Raw genomic sequence first — 15,734 nt, forward strand, 5'->3', positions numbered from 1 at the left:
CGAATTTTCAAAAATAGATTTTAATTAAATCTGATGGACGTCACAAAAAATATCTGTAAGGTATTACGTGTATACTAAGTGATTTAGAAATATTTATTCATCTTTATCAATAAAAGCTATGCAACAATTCATGTAAAATAATTACATGATATAATGTTTATGATTATATATATATATAAATAAATAATAAATAGTCAGAATTAGTTTAATACATTTATTTTTGTTGAAATATAACAAAATTGGATGAGGTGCAGCTTTTTAAAGGAAATAAGTTCTAGGTTTGCGAACACTGAAAACTGGCATGCCGCTGCGGTGTTGAATTCTCTTGGGTAATGGGAAGCGTATTTTTGAGTCGTGGAACTGCTTGACTTGTGGTCTGCGGCAGTTAGCAGATTTAACAATCTCTACCTTGATAATCTGTATTGAGTGAGCTCTGGCACGGTGACGTGCACCCATATCACGGTAGCATTGTGTGACTGCACCAGCCACACTCAAGTCACGGTATTCACGGTACATGTTATGTGTTCCAGATCGAGAGTCGTACCTCAGCCAGATACCAAAGTTCTTTATTTTAGTTGGTGTCTTTTCTCTGATCTATAAATAAATTATAAAAATGTATTAAAATATTTATGGTAGCAATTAAACGAAATATTTAAAGGCTAATCGTACTTCTTTCAAGGAAACAATTTCTCCAGTTGATTTCTTAAACTTTTTAAGTTGACGTAAGAAGTACCAAAATCTTGATTTGGCAACAATACCATCCGGTGCAAATATTCTCATTTTATAGAGAGGAGTATGCTTCTCCTTCTCTGAAGGCAGTTTACGCCCAATCACTTCAAACTCCTTCAACTGAAAAATTCATAAAATTATGATTAGTTATCAAAACAAGAATAAAAATTACGTCTAGTAAACTTCATATATAATATATCCTTAGTTTAATCAGTAATTTTAAGCATAATTGTTGATTATTAGTTTCGTCTATTCATATCAGAATCATTGGAGAGGTTAGGTTTGTGTTTACCGTTGATTTCAACCGAATAACATCAAAATTTATGATAATATTATGTTTATTTTTACAATATCACTAATTTTATAAATTAAATCTACTATTTTATTCATTTGAAAACATTGAAAATATTTTTACAATGACACATGTTATTCTCATCACGTGAATAAAAATGCAATTTTAGAATTTGATTTATTTGCTGGCGATAGTGCGTAAAAATGGAAATTTATATGTTTTATATGTATTATAAATCGGAGAAGAGATTTTCAACATAATTTTCATTAAATTATATTAAACAATTGAAATGTTAACTTACTTCTCCCTTAGCTTTCATGGTGCCGTCTCAATTCTAGCACAGTAAAACCGGAAAAGAGCGCGTGCTCCTGTTCATGGAGCTACCTAACCTGTCAGTAATCAACAGTGTGTGAACGCGAGTGAGCGGCCAAATTTTAAACGCAACAATCGAGTATTTAATTCAACCAAAAATATTAAAGAAAATTTGCGACAGTGTTTAATAATAACCTTCAGTTATGAGCAAAACATTTTATCGACTTTTTCATATTATTCATCGCAATTGCTGATAAATAATATTGTTCATATAAGCACAGTCTTATTTGAAGAAAAGTAAGGTTGATTTGTTAATGAAATAAAAAATGACGATAGATGTGACGAGATATTTTATGAAATTTTGCAGATTAAGATGAAAACAAGGTGTCCACACGAAATTGTTGTCACTTGTGACAGTTCTAGCGAGAACTACAGTGCTGCAACATGGGACCCTCGTACAGGAACTCTTCTGACAACTTACAAGAATGCTGGTGCTTTGGGACAGCATTCACTACAGATGTTACATGATTCTTATTTAATTGCATCGAGTGCCACAAAACCATTCCTTCATCTGTGGCCACTAAACAGTCAGACAAATTCAAGACTGGTTGTACCAGGAAAAGTGACAGCACTAGCTTGTACACCCAATGGCGCATACATAGCTGCAGCATTGAGCGAGAAAATATACATCTGGCAAAGCTGCAGTGGACAGTTACTCAACTCTTTTGCCAGGCATTATCAAGCCATTGGTTGCCTGTTGTTCAACAAAGATGGGTCTTGTTTGGCTAGTGGAGCAGAAGATGGATTAATTTTTGCCTGGTCGCTCAGTCAAGTAGCGAACGAGAAGGAAGCCAAGCCACTGAGTTGGTTTTCTCATCATTCATTACCCGTGAAGGATCTTCATTTCGGACAGATCGGCTGTTTCGGTAGGTTGTATTCCGTGTCTCTGGACAGGTCCGCAAGGATATACGACGTGTACACCGGGCAGCTGCTGCTGAGCCTGGTGTTCGACGTGCCCCTCGAGTCAGTTTGCACGGACATCATGGAGAACGAGCTATTCGTGGGGTCTTCAACCGGGACAGTGATGAAGTGCAGTCTGCGAGAGGCCTGCCGTGGGGCAGAGCAGCACGTGGCTCTGCGCGACAACGACAAGATCGCTCTGTACAAGGCCCACGAGGGCAAGATCACGGCGCTATCGGTGTCCGTGGACTGCATCACGCTGTTGACGGGCTCGACGGACGCAACGGTGTGCCTGTGGGACATCGCCAGCTGCCAGCTGATCCTCAAGCTGCCCCAGCGCGGCCCGGTGGTCACGGCGTTCTTCGGCACAGCGTACGACAGCTTCGCGAGCAGCGACTTCAGGCCGAGCCTGGTGGTGAGGCCGCTACAGAAGGTGTCGGAGCCGGGCAAGAGCGACGCGCTGCTGGAGGTCTGCCGAAGGGACCAGGGCGACTCGTGGATCCTGGACCTGGACTGGCAGTCGGGCAAGCATCGCAGCGCCAGCGCGGCCGAGACGTCGAGCACCGAGGAGGAGCTGAAGGCGGCTCGCGGCGAGATCGCCAGACTGAAGCAAGTCAACTCGGAGATGTATCAGTACGTCGTGAGGAACCTGTTGGGGGAGGCACCCTGACGGCGCTCGCCGCGGTCGGCTAGCGGGAGTGCCCAGATGCCAGTCTTCTCTCGACAACGAGCATTCTTGGGCGAGCAGTCGAGGGCACGCCCTGCTCGTTCGTGGAGCTCGGGACGCCAAGCCGAGAGCGAGGGGCCCTGCAGCCACAGCCAACGAATGGCTCCGTGACGCACAGCGATATGCAAACGAAGCCTGGCGATTGCTCGTAAACGGAGCCTTTGCATGCAAACGAGGAGTGCGCAATAATCTTAGCTTGTAATGTAGGCGAAATACAGCAGGCAATCTTCGGCCTTCTTTGCTCTCCCTCTCTTGCTCCCCCCCCCCCCCCCCCCCTAAACACGATACTTCGCGCAATTTACGAGCTGCTTCCCCTGCAGCAATTGGCCACCGTGTTATTTCGCCCGAGCCCAGCTTTATACGCGAGATTCGGATTGCCTGTCGGATTTCAAAGGACTTGCTCGGCTGCTAGCAGCGATGCCTGTTCTCTCAATCAGTTCCCGCGTTCGTCGGCTAGTGCCGTCGAAATCTTCGCGGTGAGCGTGAGCCCAACGATGCTCGTGCAATGTATCATGGAAAAGCAAATAAAAGAACGATCAAGAAAGGAACACGCATTGTTTTGTTCGCTCGGCACGCTTCACCCCCGCGATTAGCAGGTCACGCGAGCAGATGGCACAAGCAAAGTTGATTAAGAAGCGAGGAGCGAAGCAGCGTGGCAGGGGTCCGATGAGGTCGCGCGCGCCCGGGGTGGTCGACGCTATAAAGGACGAGCGCGCGCCGGTCGACGGCTCACACGGTTCGTCGCCGGCCGCCACCATGAACCAGCTCTTGGCGCTCTCCTGTCTGCTGCTCGGCTTCTTCGGCGCCTACTTGGACGGTGAGTTCGCGCAGATACGTCGGATCGTCTCGCGGCAAGTGCAGTTCAGATTGCAGCTGGGTTTCGACGACGTCGAGTTGCACGCGCCAGAGAGGCAGCCTCCAAGCTGCTCCGACGCGAACGCAGTGCCCGGAGACAGGAAGTGAAAGAGCGATTGCGCTGTTCTTGCAGGTTTGGCCGCCAGCGCGTACGGCAGCGGAGCTCGCCCGTCGGTCGAGTGTCCCAGGGGAAGCCCGCCCTCCGGTGAAGCAGCTTGTCTATAATGCCCGCGAGGTTCCGCGGCTGCCGTCCGTGACGCGTCGGTCGCGCGGTCGACGCGTCGCGGGCGAGAGCTCGCAGGCGTACCATCCGGCTGATGCTCCGATTGTGATTAGCAGCCTGCGCCAAGAAGTACCTGATGTTCCCGTTTCCGCGGGTGGGCCGCGGCGGCGAGTTGGCCAGTTCGCCGAGGTCCCGGAGGGTCATCGGCATTGTCAAGCAGCCGCGCATCGGCAGGTCCGACCCGTCGCTGCCGCAGCCGCCCGTCGGCCAGTGGATCCACGAGGCCGACGACGGCCAGCCCGACAGCCTCGACTCGGCCAATCGACGCGGAGGTAACTCGCTCGCGGCTGATGCTTCGCTCGAGCGGCTGGTCTCTGCTGACCGCGCTGCGGATCGTAGGTGCACTGGTTCACGCGAACTGCCATTGGCAATTGTTTCAGCGCTGGCGCAGCGCGGGAACCATCTCGGGGCTTGGGACGGTAGCTTGGTGGGCCGACCAGCGGCCTCGCTATGGGCCTTCCTTCTCGTCGCTCCGAGTAAGTCCGCGACGGCGTTGCTCGTTGCTTTCGCTCGCTAACGCCCGGGTTCGTTCCGCAGATCTGCGCGACGCCGAGCACGCCGCGGATGGCTCGATGCTGGTGCAGCTCCACCATCAGCCGGACGGCGACGTCAACGACGAGTAAACGCTCGCCGCGCTCTGCCATTGTTCGTTTGCCCCGACTTGTCTGTCGATGGTTGCAATAAAAAAACAAATCTGCAATGTGAATGTTATAACATTGTTTTTTTATTACCAACTGCATTGTACATACAGCCGCGTGCTCTCTCTCTCTCTCTCTCTCTCTCTACATATACATATACACGTACATATATACATACATACATACATACATACATACATACATACATACATGTATATATATATGTATGTATATAAACAAAACGGGAAACCTCATCACCTTGTACAAAATTACATTTGAAAATGAATTGTTATCAAAAGAAAAGCGGCCTTTTTTGCAATCGAGCTTTCCCTTGGAAGTCAATATTTGTCGGGTTTTCATCTCATTAATGGAAACGAGGTGCGCAAATGCGTTTACAATCGATCTCGCGACCGCGTACATCAATCAAATCTGTCGTGTTTTTGATTTTTTTGTTTGTTACAGTTTTATACTCGAGCTTTTTTTTTTTTCTTTCTCGTCTTTCTCGTCTTTTGTTCCTTTTTCGTCGTCGCGGCAACGGAAAAGAGACGGATACATGAAACTTAAGGTCGCAGGTCTCACTTGCAGCGTATATCATTATTATACAGTAGTGCTCGCGCGTTTTGCTCTGTCACGCACAATCTCTCGTTAAAACTTGGATGACGAGCGTCGACAGCGACGCTCCGTTCGTTAGAAAAATTGAAATGCGCGCGGGCACACGTCGATCCCGAAAGGAAACTCAACGACTCGAGATGAGCTGCGCTCGAAACGCAATCTCTGGCCCAGTATGCTAATTGACGAAGCGTTGATGATAAATACCGAGGTACAGGCGTTGCGGTGAGAGACGCGTGTCGAGATGTGCGTGTTGGGAGTGTGCCGAGATTGGGCGTGCGAGCGACGTCGTGTGTCACCCTTCTTCCAATATCATTGAATGTAACAAGTATTTACACGGGCAGATTTAACAAATCTAGAATACGTATTGATGCGACAATGGATAGGAAGATAGGTAGGACACGCGAAGGCAGATTTGCCCTGGAGAATCGACGGGAAGCAAGCGAGGAAGGGTTGATCGCGCGAAATTCGCTCTGACCTAAGTGAACGCTGACGGCCGCTGCAGGTAGTCTCATCGATGAAAGTGGTCCGCGCTTGGTTTCCATCCGACGCGTTGCTCGGATGGGAGTACCGCTCTTAAAAACGATCGTAAGATATGCCGAGAACGTCGCGCGTACGTAAGGCAGCTGCAGCCAACGCGTCGAGCACTGATCGGACCGCCGCACAATTTCACCGTGACTGTCTGCGAATCGCGCGTCTCCTCCGCTACTCCTTTGCCGCCTCGAATAGAAAACCCACCAGTTAGCAAACTTAAAATGCCCATTTTCGTTTTATCTTTTGCAATCGGTGTTCCATGCGTAGCTGCGACATTCCGATGTATTCTACAAGAAACGTGAGAGGTGACGACATTATCGTTTGTTCGAACGTATTTCTCGCTGCGTAGTGTCGCGTTCGGTCCATCGTCCTTGCGTCGTGGAGAAAAAAAGGATTAATTGAAGACGAAAAGAATCGTGCTCATTTAAAAGCCACATCTGCCAGCTGTGAAACGGGCTGTCGAACGCTGAGATGATGTCCGCTATAAAAAAAAGTCGTATCGATTCGCGTCGTACGGAGTCCAGCTGCCTTACGCGCGTACTATCGTTCTGGCTTGTCGTTAGTCGGCAAACTTTCCGGACACGCGGAGGCTCCTGCGAGGATCAAAAGGTGTGACGAGGAGGCGGCGGGCTACGGATTCAAGGAAAGATACACTAACCGCGCAATTTCTTCTCTCTCTCTCTCACACACACACACACACTTACACATTCTCTTTAGGCTATGATTAATCTTATACAATAATTGTTCGCTGGAAAGAGAAAAAGTTTTCGAATGGGAATATGTACAAATGTATCGACGATCGTTTAACGCTATATATATATATATATATATATATATATTTATATATACTTTTTGTTTTTTCCTCTTTAATGGTATTTATAAGCGGCTTTCTCGGACGTGGTGAACTGTAGTTAAGGTATAAACTGGCTCGCTGTCGGGCAACGAGGTGACGGGTCTGGAGATATATCTTTCATTTTCTCTTTTTGGCATGTCCCTTCCCTACTGCGCAGCAAACGAGGAAACACTTTGCGGCGTCGCTCGCGCTTTTGATTTTCAGACTCGTTGAACGCGGAGGTTGGTCGTTCTGCCACTAGCCCGTGCTCTTCTCTCTCTCTCTCTCTCTCTCTCTCTCGCGTATACGCAGTATAATTGTCGCAGTACAGCACCGAACGTTATCTGGCGCGCGGCTGGCGCGAGCACACTGAGACTCATTTTCAATCGTCCGAAACGCTCGGTTTTCGTCAACGGGAAATAAACTGTGCTACGTACAATCAACTTTGCCAAGCAGCATAGAGACTATTTAGGCCGATTATCGTCTGGCGAGTTTCAGTGCGCTCGCACGCAGCGCACGGCGCAGGCAGGCCTCGCGGTTCATCCAGCACTGCCAACGCGACTTCTCATCGACGACGTATCGATAATTTGGCCGCCGAATAGACCGACGCGAGCCTAGGCTGCCTCGCGTCCTCTCTCCGGGCGGAGTCAGTCGCGCCGGCAGCGGCCTCTCTCCGGGCGGAGTCAGTCGCGCCGGCAGCGGCGAGGCGCCGATAGGTGGTGCGCCTGGTCTGCGGCGCAGCTACGGTCGCCGACGGAAGGGACGAGTCCGCGACCACCAGGGGGGGGGGCTTTGGCACTGGTCGCGGGAGCGCGGGGACCGGCGATTGCTTTGTCTGATATGAAGGCGGCCGCGCGGACGGGCAGTCCGGCGAGCCACCGGGCGGGCGCGCGCCCGACGGCGGCTAGCGTCAAGACACGCGCGCACTGGCACTGGCACCGTGTCCTCACAGGCTGGACTTCCAGAGCACGAAGGCGGCCTCGGGGGAGGCGGCTGCGCCGTCGGCCTCGGCGGCGGCAGCCTCCTCCTCCTCGGGCTGCTCTCAGAGCGAGACGAACTCGGGCGGCGGCTGGATGAGCGGCGCCGCGGCCTCGGGCGCGTCGAGCAGCGAGAAGGTGGAGCTGCCCGCGGCCGTGACGCGCGGGCCCATGTTGTCGTAGGGCGAGCCGAGCTCGGCGCCGGCGCGCCGCGCGCCCAGGCCCCGGCGCGGCAGCGTGGCGAAGCCCGACAGGCCGATGTCCAGCAGGTCGGGGTAGCAGCGCTCGCGCGCGCCCGCCTCGGCGCCCGCGGGCCCCGGCTCGGGCGGGGGCGTGGGCCGCCGCGCGGGCCCCAGCTCCGCCGCGGGCAGCGGCACGCCGATGTAAATGCCGGCCAGCGGGCAGACCACGGCCGGCAGCGGCGGCGGCGGCGTGGGCGCCGGCGAGGGCGAGCCGCGGCGCGCCTCGGCGGCCTGCAGCCGCAGCCGCTCCACGGTGACGCTGGCCGCGGGCGCGGCCGGGGCGGCGGCGCGGCGCGCCGCGCGGCTCTCCAGCTCGAGCTCGAACTCGGCGCGGACGGGCGCCGCCGCGGGCGGCGAGCCCGCGCCCGGGCGGCCCTCGTGCTGCGGGCCCTGAAAGCAGGCGGGCCGGTCAGCGGCGGGCGTCGTCGGCGCGGCCGCGGCGCGTCGCACCTGCTGGCGCTGGCGCCGCTGCGGCTGCTGGGCGCCGGCGCCGGTGGCGGTGGTGGTGACCGACAGGTCGAGCAGCTTCTTCTCCTGGTCGCCGAAGCTGGCGCTGGCCTGCAGCTTGACCTTGGCGCGGCGCGTGCGCCGCCGGCTGGCGCCGCCGCACAGGCAGACGGCCAGCAGCACGGCCGAGGCCGAGAGGCAGATCGCGAGGGTGCCGCCGCCGGCCAGGCTCAGCCAGAGCAGCCAGTTGTCCGCCTGCGAGAGCGTGGGCGCCGTGAAGACGCGCGGGATGCTCACGGCCACGGTGTCCCGCGCCGTGCCGGCCACGTTGCGCGCGTGGCACGTGTACTCGCCCGCGTCGCTGTCGCTGGCGTTGTAGATGGTCAGGTTGCTCCAGCGTTCCACCAGCCGGCCGCGCGTCTCCAGCGAGGTCGAGTAGGTCACTATGCCACCTGCAACGCGCGCCGGACCGTCAGACTCGCGCCGCCGAGACGCCGAGAGGCGCCGGGCGCCGGGCGCGCGCTCACCTGGTGGGCCCACCTCGTCGTTGGCGCGCCGACTGCCGTTGAGCGGGCCGCCGTTGAGCTGCCACCAGACCTCGGGCTCGGGGTCGGCGCTCGCCAGGCAGGCCAGGCTGACGTTGCCGTTGATCTCCTCCTGGATGCTGCTCTGCGGCAGCGTGACCGTGGGCTCGCACGCGAACTCGCCGGGCTTGACCTCCTCCCAGCGGCGGCCCTTGAGCCGCTCGGGTCCGCGGCAGCGCTGCGGCAGCGAGTACAGCCGGTTGGAGCTGGCCGCGGTGATGAGCCGGCAGAAGTCGCGCAGGCGGCAGTCGCACTGCCAGGGGTTATTGTCGAGGCCCAGCGTCTTGAGCTTCTTGAGGCCGGCCACGCTGTCCGCGTCGAGGAACTCGAGCTGGTTGGCGTCGAGGCTGCGCCGCGGCACCGGGAGCACAAGCAGCGTCAGGCACGGCGTGCCACGTGCGCGCGTCGCGGACCGCGGCCCGCGGGGCGCGGCGCGCGCCGCTTACCTGAGGCTCTCGAGCGCCGGCAGCTGCTGGAAGGCCGCCGCGTGCACGCGCCGCAGCGCGCAGCGCTGCAGCTCGAGGATGCGCAGGTGCTGCAGCGGCGGGAACTGGCGCGGGCCCAGCGCGGCGATGGGGTTGCCCGAGAGCACGAGCAACCGCAGCCGCTCGTTGCCCGCGAAGGTCTGCGCGTCGAGGCTGGCCACGTGGTTGTCCGACAGGTCCACCTCCACCAGGATGCGCATGTCGCGGAACGCGTCCGCGTGGATCTGGTGGATGCCGGCGTTGCGCAGGAACACCTTCTGCAGGTTGACCAGGCCGGCGTGCTTGAAGATCTGCTGCTGCAGCGCGGGGATCTGGTTGCCCGAGAGGTCGAGCACCTGCATGTCGGGGTCGAGGGAGGCGGGCAGCGAGGTCAGGCCCGCGTCCGGGCAGAAGGCCGACTTCTTGCCGGAGGTCCACTTGCAGCGGCAGACGGCCGGGCACTCGGTCCAGTCGGGGAAGGCCGCCGCCCGCGAGCCCCCGGGCAGTGCCCAGCCCAGCAGCAGCAGCAGCAGCGCGCCGCCCGCGCGGCCCCCCATGGCGTGCTCTCGGGCTCGGGCGCGACCTCGACCGCGGCCTCGGGGATGCGCTTCCGCACTCGCTGGTCGCCTGCCACTATACTCGCTGCTGCCCTGCACGCGCGCGCGCTATCGATCCGCGCACAGGCGCCACTGTTCGGCACGGCGCGTCTATCCGCGGCCGCGGGGGTGCGAGCGCTGCCGAGGGCTGCCCGCCGAGCGCCCCCCCGCGGCCGCTGCGAGGGCGGCAGCACTTGACCGATCGCCGACCCGCTACCGGCGCCGCGCCGCGCCGCGGCGCCCCCGTCGCTCGCGCGCCGCTCCTCGCGGCTCGGCCCGCCTGGCGGCAGCTGGCTGGCTGATCGATCGGCCGCAGCGACGCCAGCCCCGATCGCGCGCAGCCTCGGCAACAGGCGGATAAGGAAGGACGCTCACAGACACTTTTGCTTTTTCAACGTCTTTTATTACAAGAATAGAGTATAAACTTCTTTTCATCCTTATAGCGTCGTCGCGTCGCCGCCGTTCTCTCTCTCTCTCTCTCTCTCTCTCTCTCTCTCTCTCGCTCTCTCTACATTCCTGCTTTCATCGAGCTTGACATCTTTCAATATATATATATATATATATATATATTTGTCTTTGTTGTCCGTAGGTGCGCCCTCGCTTCGTTCGTTCGTTCGTTGGTGCAATTTTACATGGTAGTGCGTGATGATCGGCGCGCGTATCCGAGTAGCTTCGTCCGTCTGCGTCCGTGTGATCGGGTGGCTGTGTGTTAATGGTGCAGTCTCTTACATATACAACAGTTCGCGTGGAGAATGTTTTATCATAATTTGTTTTCTTTATTATTATTATTAATTTCTTTTTTCTTCAAGGGGGGAGGATTTTTTCGGAGTCATTTTCTCTCTCTCTCTCTCTCGCTCTCTCTCACTCTCTCGGCGTGTCGCTATGTAACTATGAAAGGTACGTACGGGTTTTATTTTGGTTTACTTGGAGACATACGTTGGCAATTCACGTCTAATAAGTTACAACGAAGCGCTTTGTTTCACTGTCTGTTCTGTCTGCGTCAGTGTGCCGGTGCGTTATTCTCGCGTGCTCTCGTCTCACTCTCGCACGCGATCGCGTAAATACACGTAGTACATATGTAGGTATGTATATATATATATATATGTATATATGTATATATGTATATAATGAGTAAGCGAGCGGGCTGGCAGGCTGGCGGAAGAAGACGCGCGTGGGAGGGCAGGGGGAGATGGGGTTGGGGGGTCGGAGCGCGACGGCAAGTCAGTTGGGTGAGTAGTCGAGCAGCGCGACCGTCGTCGCTCGGTCCCCGGAGCTGGCTCGCCCGTCCAGTCGCCTCGCCGGCTCCCTTTCTCGTCCGACTGCCCCGCGATCCATCTATTTATACAGCGCCGGCGGCGGCGGCGGCGGCGTCGACGGCGGCTCCCGTCGGGTTCGGGCTGCGCCCCGGCCTCTAGGCGGTTGCGGCTGCGGCGGCGGCGGCGGCGGCGGTGGCTCTACTTCCAGCTGTTGGCTGTCGACAGACGGCGAGGCTTGCTTTATCAACGGGCGAGCGCGCTGCGCCGACCGCACTCACCTCTGTAGTAGATGTCCCGGTTCATGGTCGGGCAGTTCCTGGGCGCGCCCTTCTGCAACAGTCGAGGGCTTGGTTAGTGCCGAGCACGGAGGACTCGGGGAGGGCTCGGGGACTCGGGGGCGCGCGCGGCCGATCGATCCGCGAGCGGAGGAGCCCGAGCCGACGCGCGCTCACCTCCTGCGCGAAGTTGATGTTGGTCCTGACGGGGCGGTGGTGGAGCGGCTGCGGCGGTCTGAAGTTGTTTCCCAGCGGCGCCTTCGGGTGGCGCTTGTCGCCCTGCTTCAGCTCCCTCAGGCCCTTCAGCTGCGGCCGGACAATTGGCGTTAGGTCGCGACTCCGAGAGCCGGCAGCGGCGGCGCCACCACGGACTCACCTGCTGCTTCGTGATGTAGATGGGCTTGTTGAGGATGATCCAGGTGGTCGTCTCGTGGCAGGCGGGCATCGTGGTCGAGCCGTCGTAGGTCATGTAGTGCATCGTGTCCGGCAGAAGCTCGCGCACACCGAAGCGCTTGATTTCCATCGACTGACCTGCAACCCCAAGGCAACGGGCTAATAATCTGCGCCGACCGATCTCGCGGATCCGCGCCCCTCGATAACAGCAGTACCCACCTCCGTACGTGATCTTGTCCAGGTGCTCGGTGAACAGGCGCACCTCGGGGTTCGAGTTATCGCCCACCTGCGCATAGACACAGACAGACGCACGCGCGCATACACACACAAGCACACACACAGGCCTGTCAGTCGAGGGCTTTGCGCGCCTTAACACGAGTTATCGCGTCGGCAGATAAGCCGCTCGGATCGGCAACTGATTAGGCACGTACCTGCAGCAGCAGCGAGACCGCCACGATGCCCTGGGCTCGGTGCAGCGCGTCCGAGAAATTGTTGTACAGGTGCGAGTTGAAGCCGAAGATCTGGATCTGCGCAGACACACACACGCGCGCCAACGCGCCTTTCAGACTACCTTGCTGGCTGCGCCGCGCCGTCGCCTCGCCGATGGGGGAACGCGCGCCGAGTCGCCCCCCAGCCGCGGCGCCCGTCTCCGCGCGCCTCCGTCGATCGGCGCCGCGCGGACGCGGATCGGCGGCCCCGAGGGCGGCCCCGGGCTCGGTCCCGGGCTCGGTCCCGGGCTCGGTCCCGGGCTCGGTCCCGGGCTCGGTCCCGGGTCGGGAGCTCGGGGGGCGGGCCGAGAAGGACGCGCGTCGGGGGAGCGCTCGGAGAGTGCGCGGCCGCCGGTGGGCTATTAGGCAGGGGCGGGCGGGGGCCGATCGATGCTACCTCAGCGGGGAAGCTGTAGCCGTCGACGGTGTGCTCGCTGCCGACCGTGTCGATGAGGCCGTAGTGCAGGTGGATCTCGTGGAACTGGTAGCGGTAGCTCAGCGGGCCGCCGCTGATGTTGACCGGCTGCCGCGTGTCGTTGTCCACGGTGAAGACCACGCTGTGGCCGGTGTTGGCCAGCACGCCGCTCACCTTGTGCTTGTCGATGTGCAGCTGCTGCAGGTTGGGGTCGAACAGCAGCCGCGAGGGCTCCAGGTTGACCGGCGACTGCCGGCGGCCCTTGTTGCACAGCGACCACTCGGGGTTGATCAGGCCCCAGAACGCCGGCCCCGAGATCCCGTCGTACGTCCACCACTCCTCCCAGCTCACGGGATGCGACTCTGCAACGCACGCCAAAGCCGCTCTCAGTCGCACAGTCGCGCACGGCGCACGTGGCAGCGTCGAGCGCCGAGCCACGGCGTCCGGGTCGGCAGGGGCAGCGCGTACGCGCGTACGCGTCGCCGAGGAGGATCGTCGTTCGGCCGGCGTGGGCCGCTCGCGTCGGGCTTTCGGTCGTTCGTCAACAGGGTACTTGCGCGATCCTCGCGGCGGGCCGACGTCCTCTGCGGGGGTGCGTCCTCCTTGCTGATCGCGCGAGGAATCGAGGATCGCCGGCGAACGCGGCGCGCAGCCGTTTACCTTGGACGAGGACGAGGACGAGGAGGGCCCAGACGCCGAGGAACGCGGGCCTGCGCGACCTGGCCATGTCACCGCGGCTGCTGGCGCTCGCTGGCACGCCTCTGCTGCCTCAGCGGCGGCGACGGCGCTGCTGCTGCTGCTGCTGCTGCTGCTGCTGCTGCTGGTGATGGCCGCTCGCCGAGCGCATCCTCCCCCTGATGCTCCGGATCTGCAACGCAAATGGAAGGGTCGTGAGCGCGCAGCCAAGGTCAGATCCGCTACACGGCGGCGTGCGCGACCCACATCGCGGCCGCGGTCTTGCTCGGGAGGCGCGGCACGCGCGCACGCACTCGCGCGTACCACGGAGGCCGATGCGGGCGGCAACTGGGTCGGCCGATCAGCGACGCGGCCCGCGCCACTGGGAGGCGCGCGGCTGGCCGCGATCAAAGCAACGCCGCGGGCCGGCCGTGTGAATATCCACTCGAGAACGTCTCGCTCGTGCCGCCGCAGCCCGTCGAGGCCTACCAGACGGCCTCCCTCTCGCTTACGTTCGCCTCGCACAATGCGTTCTTCTCCGGCGCGCGGAGAAAAGAAAAGCCCGAAAGAGAGAGAGGGACAAGGAGAGTGCACGCGGAGCGCGATCGATCCGAGCTGGCTTTTTCTCTCCGAAATAAAGAGCAGCCCGAAGAGGAACGCGAGAGGGCGAGCAGGCTCGGCGTCAGCAGAGCGCGGGGGCAACGGTCGCGCGAAGGATGCACACAGTCCTGCGAGCGAGAGAGAGAGAGAGAGAGAGAAAGAGAGAGAGAGCGAGAGCGAGAGCGAGAGAGAGCGAGAGCGAGAGGGCGAGCGCACGAGCGCGCTCGCGGAAATCAATAAGGGGCAATAAACCGGCTGCAGTGGGCGAGAGCTCGGGTCTCGCGGGCCGCGCGTCACCGGCGTACGTACGTGCGGGCGCTCCGCCAGGAGTCCGCCGCTGCGTGGAGGCTCGATCCCGAGACTGCTGCGGGCGCTGCTGCGCTGCTGGCTGCTGGCGCGACTGCGGGGCGCGCGGGGCACGGACGAGTCGCTCGCTTCGGCCGGCCGCGTACGTGTGCCGCGCGAGCAGCGAACCTCCGCCAGCCAGCCTGCCCGCCTGCCTGCGTCTCGGCGGCGCCGCTCCTCTCTGCGCAGGCTCAACCTCCCTCGGCTCGCAGTCCTCCGCCGCGTCCTCCGCTCCGCCGCCGCCGCCGCCGACGCCGCCGCCGCCGCCGCCGCGTGTTTACGCGCTTTGCCTACCTTCGCCGCGCGCGTCCTTTGCCCGCGGCAGAGAACAACGAAAAAGCCGCCGAGAGAGAGAGAGCGAGAGTCCGAATTGCAAGAAGGCGCCCCTTCCCCTTCCTATCGCCCCATAGCCACCGCCGCAAGCTCGGTAATTGCCGGCCTCCCCAGCACTACCACCCCATTATCCCGGCCGCACGTATGAGTAGCGGCATTCCGCGGCGATAGCTGGCCACGGCGCAGTCGGGCTGCACGACTCCCACGAGGCAGCCCGATAAAAGCTTGATCAAAGTATTTTGCTTGCCGGAGCGCGAGCATCGATCTCGCAAGCTCGCGCGCGCGCGCTCTCTCTCTCTCTCTCTCTCTCTCTCTCTCTCTCTCTCTCTCTCTCTCTCTCTGCCGGGATTCCACTTCCTCTTCTTATCCCGTGGCGATCGATCCGCTCCGCACCTTCTCGCTTCTCACTTCTTCTTTCCGGCCGCGTAGCTTTTCAATTATCCGTCTGTTTGCCGTGGGAATTACAAGGCCGAGCGGAGCGCGATCGCTCGTAGAGGAGCCCGCGCGCCCGACGACGATTGGCCGTGTCGACCCGCCATCGATTTTACCGGCGCACGAGGCTGCCGCCACCACGGATGATCCTCCGCGCGAATCGCCTCCCTCGCGCGACGACCGCGACTCGCCGCCCTGCGAACGCTCTAGCGATTGCCCCGATGCATTTTCCAACGGGCTGTTCGCTGAGCGATCCGATCGCCTCCGCGCGACTAAAAGCCCCTCGCGCCCTCCCCCCCCCCCCCCCCCCCCCCTCAACACTCACCCTCGAATAATTCGATCCCGCGACGAATGGCCATCCGGCGCGAATCGGTCGCGGCCCGAGCGAGGAGCAGCAGCCGTGAAATTTAACGGGCCATTGAGAACGCCGGAGTTGGGAGG

General features: G+C 59.1%; 5 protein-coding genes across 6 annotated transcripts; 2 read left to right on the top strand and 3 right to left on the bottom strand.

Moving 5' to 3' along the window:
* Positions 1 to 200: 200 nt before the first annotated feature.
* LOC131675720 (large ribosomal subunit protein eL20-like) lies at positions 201 to 1,442 on the bottom strand. The gene is made up of 3 exons (XM_058954828.1): positions 1,323 to 1,442; positions 670 to 849; positions 201 to 594 (listed from the first exon to the last, which is right to left on the bottom strand). Exons 1-3 carry the CDS (start codon positions 1,338 to 1,340, stop codon positions 259 to 261), a joined length of 534 nt encoding a protein of 177 aa, XP_058810811.1. The 5' UTR covers positions 1,341 to 1,442; the 3' UTR covers positions 201 to 258.
* A 91-nt stretch (positions 1,443 to 1,533) lies between these two features.
* Positions 1,534 to 3,591, top strand: LOC131675719 (WD repeat-containing protein 18). Its single transcript, XM_058954827.1, has 2 exons — positions 1,534 to 1,630; positions 1,701 to 3,591. The coding sequence occupies exon 2, from the start codon at positions 1,707 to 1,709 to the stop codon at positions 2,961 to 2,963; it is 1,257 nt and encodes a 418-aa protein (XP_058810810.1). The 5' UTR covers positions 1,534 to 1,630; positions 1,701 to 1,706; the 3' UTR covers positions 2,964 to 3,591.
* A 60-nt stretch (positions 3,592 to 3,651) lies between these two features.
* Positions 3,652 to 6,015, top strand: LOC131675737 (uncharacterized). 2 transcript variants are annotated; one of them, XM_058954848.1, is made up of 5 exons: positions 3,652 to 3,837; positions 4,009 to 4,080; positions 4,212 to 4,430; positions 4,539 to 4,634; positions 4,696 to 6,015. In XM_058954848.1, exons 1-5 carry the CDS (start codon positions 3,687 to 3,689, stop codon positions 4,779 to 4,781), a joined length of 624 nt encoding a protein of 207 aa, XP_058810831.1. In that variant the 5' UTR covers positions 3,652 to 3,686; the 3' UTR covers positions 4,782 to 6,015. The 2 variants fall into 2 exon arrangements, with proteins under 2 accessions (XP_058810831.1, XP_058810832.1); XM_058954849.1 differs by having other exon boundaries at positions 4,215 to 4,430.
* Positions 6,016 to 7,631: 1,616 nt separating this feature from the next.
* On the bottom strand, positions 7,632 to 10,389 carry LOC131675735 (leucine-rich repeat-containing protein 24-like). Its single transcript, XM_058954846.1, has 4 exons — positions 9,468 to 10,389; positions 8,965 to 9,368; positions 8,441 to 8,889; positions 7,632 to 8,380 (listed from the first exon to the last, which is right to left on the bottom strand). The coding sequence occupies exons 1-4, from the start codon at positions 10,040 to 10,042 to the stop codon at positions 7,814 to 7,816; spliced, it is 1,995 nt and encodes a 664-aa protein (XP_058810829.1). The 5' UTR covers positions 10,043 to 10,389; the 3' UTR covers positions 7,632 to 7,813.
* A 261-nt stretch (positions 10,390 to 10,650) lies between these two features.
* On the bottom strand, positions 10,651 to 13,770 carry LOC131675736 (carbonic anhydrase-related protein 10). The gene is made up of 8 exons (XM_058954847.1): positions 13,569 to 13,770; positions 12,891 to 13,270; positions 12,437 to 12,532; positions 12,225 to 12,291; positions 11,989 to 12,143; positions 11,790 to 11,918; positions 11,616 to 11,667; positions 10,651 to 11,552 (listed from the first exon to the last, which is right to left on the bottom strand). Exons 1-8 carry the CDS (start codon positions 13,633 to 13,635, stop codon positions 11,536 to 11,538), a joined length of 963 nt encoding a protein of 320 aa, XP_058810830.1. The 5' UTR covers positions 13,636 to 13,770; the 3' UTR covers positions 10,651 to 11,535.
* Between the last annotated feature and the right edge of the window lie 1,964 nt (positions 13,771 to 15,734).

The sequence above is a fragment of the Phymastichus coffea genome, unplaced genomic scaffold (genome assembly GCF_024137745.1).
Source record: "Phymastichus coffea isolate CEN01 unplaced genomic scaffold, Cenicafe_Pcof_1.1 PCOF00028, whole genome shotgun sequence".
Lineage (NCBI taxonomy): Eukaryota > Metazoa > Arthropoda > Insecta > Hymenoptera > Eulophidae > Phymastichus > Phymastichus coffea.